At 47.1% G+C, this 2,968-nt stretch overlaps 1 protein-coding gene across 1 annotated transcript; it reads left to right on the forward strand.

The window, feature by feature from the left end:
- Positions 1-821: 821 nt before the first annotated feature.
- On the forward strand, positions 822-1,265 carry T265_03965 (hypothetical protein; the record flags this gene model as incomplete). Its single annotated transcript, XM_009168572.1, has 1 exon — positions 822-1,265. The coding sequence occupies one exon, from the start codon at positions 822-824 to the stop codon at positions 1,263-1,265; it is 444 nt and encodes a 147-aa protein (XP_009166836.1).
- Between the last annotated feature and the right edge of the window lie 1,703 nt (positions 1,266-2,968).

The raw sequence follows: 2,968 nt of genomic DNA on the forward strand, positions 1-2,968 counted from the left end.
CTCATGCATCAGGGCCATCACCCTCAATAACTAACTGCCGATTTTCGCGAGATAACGGATCATACAGTCACCTCCAATGCTAATCTATGTCTCCCACTGTCCTCCATCTCCCGGTGACCGAAACCCTAGTAGCTGGTGCAAACGTACCTTCGGCCAATGGCTTACAACTGACAAACTGAGCTGAACTAAAGTTTATTTTTCGGTGGATGGAATTGCAGTAGCTAGAAACAACTTATCCTTTGTACATGGTTGGCGACCGGATAACGGAAGTGAACTAAATAAGAGGTTGGCCACTGTCCGCATTAGTTTTCAATCACCAGTGAAGATATCGCATTGAATGTCTCGAATACATCAGTTTATGCGAGTGTCGATCTGAGCCCCGGTGATAAACAGGGATATGCCTCTTGGGTCCGCAGTGGTTGGTGGTAACTGGGAAAGGAGAAGTTTTTATGGTCGTCCCGGTAAATCTACCACGTTCTGATCACGACTGTCTCGGTTATAATGGTGGCTTTCAGAAGCGGCAGTTACTGTCGCAAGTAAATGAGGATAAAAACGCGCCGTTCCTGATGTCACTTATGTCGTGGAAGCATATAATTTTTCTCACGGAAGTTGTGTTCGTCCGGAACATCCAATTTCTGGACCTAATAGATGGTAAGGTCTCTCGATGTCCTGCGCTCCCACCCCTAACCGGGCTTTTGTAATACAATTTCCCAGATATTAAGGTGTACACAAAACGACGTGAGAAAAGGTACAAGAGGTGCTGGCTCAACATCTTGGTTGCTCTCAATAAAACTCCAAGAAATCTACATTCATGAGTACGGATGGGAGCTAGTTTGTGTGAAGGTTACACCAGCGATATTGGTCTGGCCTATAATTCCGTGCGTTGTCAACGTAGTGCTCAGTGGTCTTCCTGCGATCTAGGTCTAATGAATGAACGTCTTCGTCATGCAAGCCTTAGAGGATTAAGATTTCGGTGCATTCATCTGACGCTTCCGAAATTCTCTAGTGCAACGTTTTACCGACACTGCATGGAACCAGTCGCCAAGATGAGTACATACTGCACCTGCATCGACAATTACCTGTTGAAAGCCCGCAGCTTGTCCGTCAACCTGCCAAAGCTTAAGAATGTTTGTAACCAAAGTACTGATTTTGCGGGACATTATTGTGAACGCCGCGGCGAACCACGGACGGATTACATCTCACTGCAAATGAAGTGTGACCATGGTCTTTCGCGGTGTAACGATCAACAACACCGCAGAGGATAAGTTTTCACGAAAGATCGCCATCGATATCAAGCAACCGATGTCATCCTGAAATTACAATATTGTTGAATGCTAACCATTCGATACTAAACGGACCATCTCGGGACCGACGGAATCCACGAAATTGCCGGATGTCAACTGGGATACTACTGCCATGGGCAATGTGAGAAGGGCTGTGGTCTCAGAAATGGACGAAACGTAGTGAATAAACCTAGAAGAATAGAACTAACGGCGTACCGTTACAGGGAGCCGAAAACCTATAGGATATTTGAAACCACAAGGGGGATTCTAGGAGAAGCGGAATAATATGTCCTACACATACAGAGAGAAATTTCGACTGACAGGAAAATTGCAGCGAACACAAATTAACTCACCTGGTTAGCCTTATTAAGCTGCTTCTTGAAACCCGCGAGCGACATGTCTGTGCGCGCAACAATACGCAGCTATTTACAAATCTACCGCCAACTCAAATAAATGACCTAGAGTTCAAGAATAGTCTCACGAGTTCACGGATGGATACACGAGATCGAGGCATTTCCCCTAGATCCCCGTGCCTGTTTTGTCCTTGGCGTTCAGCTGTTGTCATTCACCTGCAATTTATGTCCTCAGCGTCGGGCGCTATGGTCGCCAGCGCGAAAACTCGTGTAAATAACTGTCTAATGGTGCTTCCAACTGGGTTTTGGAGAGAGCGTGGACAACCGTTGAAGGAAGGTTATTCCACGCACGGATTCGCGAATTCACGGATTGATACACAGGATCGAGGCTTTTGCCCAAGTTTCCCGGGTCGGTTTTGTTCTTGTCGGTCAGTGGCTGTCGTTCACCTGAGAGGCACAAGTGAAAAAGGGGTGTAGCACTGCTCTTTATGTTCTCAGCGCGTGACAGTATGCTTGTCAGCGCGAGGATTCGCATAAATAAATATCTAATAGTGGTTTAAATTGGGTTCTTGAAGGAGCGTGTACAACCGTCGGAGGGAGGTCACTCCACGCACCTACTACCCAAAATGAAAAAAATTTTCTCTAATGAATGTCTGTGCCCTGAGCTTGAAAATTTTCTTACTATGTCCCCGCCGGGTGTTTGCCGGGTCAACGATAAAAAACCTGTTTGCCAAGCTTTGATCAAACAGGGCGTAAGTAAGAATTAGGTCTCCTCAGAGGCAACGGTACTCCAGGGGAAAGAGATCAAGCGTCGCGAGACGCGTTTCGTAGTCCACGGATTTGAGGCCAGCAACCATTGTCGTGGCGGCCCGCAGGACACGCTCAATCAGCGTGACGTCTTTCGTACGTCCTGAGTAGACAGTTTGGTTGGCTTCCTCCAGGAGCTGTCTGACATAGGCACCATAGAGCATTTGGAAGGTCATTCGAGTAATACGGGAGAAGGTGCGTCGGATCATCCGTAAAATGTCGAATGCATTTTGGGCCGGGTTCCCATGGTGTAGTGAGAAGGACAAGTTTGAGGAGACCCAGATGCCCAAATCCTTTTTGACATCTATCCTCATGATGTTTTCTGGTCCTTTCTCACCATGCATAACAAAGGCATTCGCTGAGTCCCCTCCAAATGACATATGGACGCACTTTTCGTCATTCAGAGGAAGGTGCCAGTCCAACGACCACTGCTTTGCGGCGTCTACATCCATTTAGAGGACACTGGCATTAGAATTCCAGCATTTCAAGTCGTCCGCAAGGAGTAGACATGGACTTGCAAGAACA

Source organism: Opisthorchis viverrini, assembly GCF_000715545.1.
Source record: "Opisthorchis viverrini unplaced genomic scaffold opera_v5_61, whole genome shotgun sequence".
NCBI classification, from domain to species: domain Eukaryota; kingdom Metazoa; phylum Platyhelminthes; class Trematoda; order Opisthorchiida; family Opisthorchiidae; genus Opisthorchis; species Opisthorchis viverrini.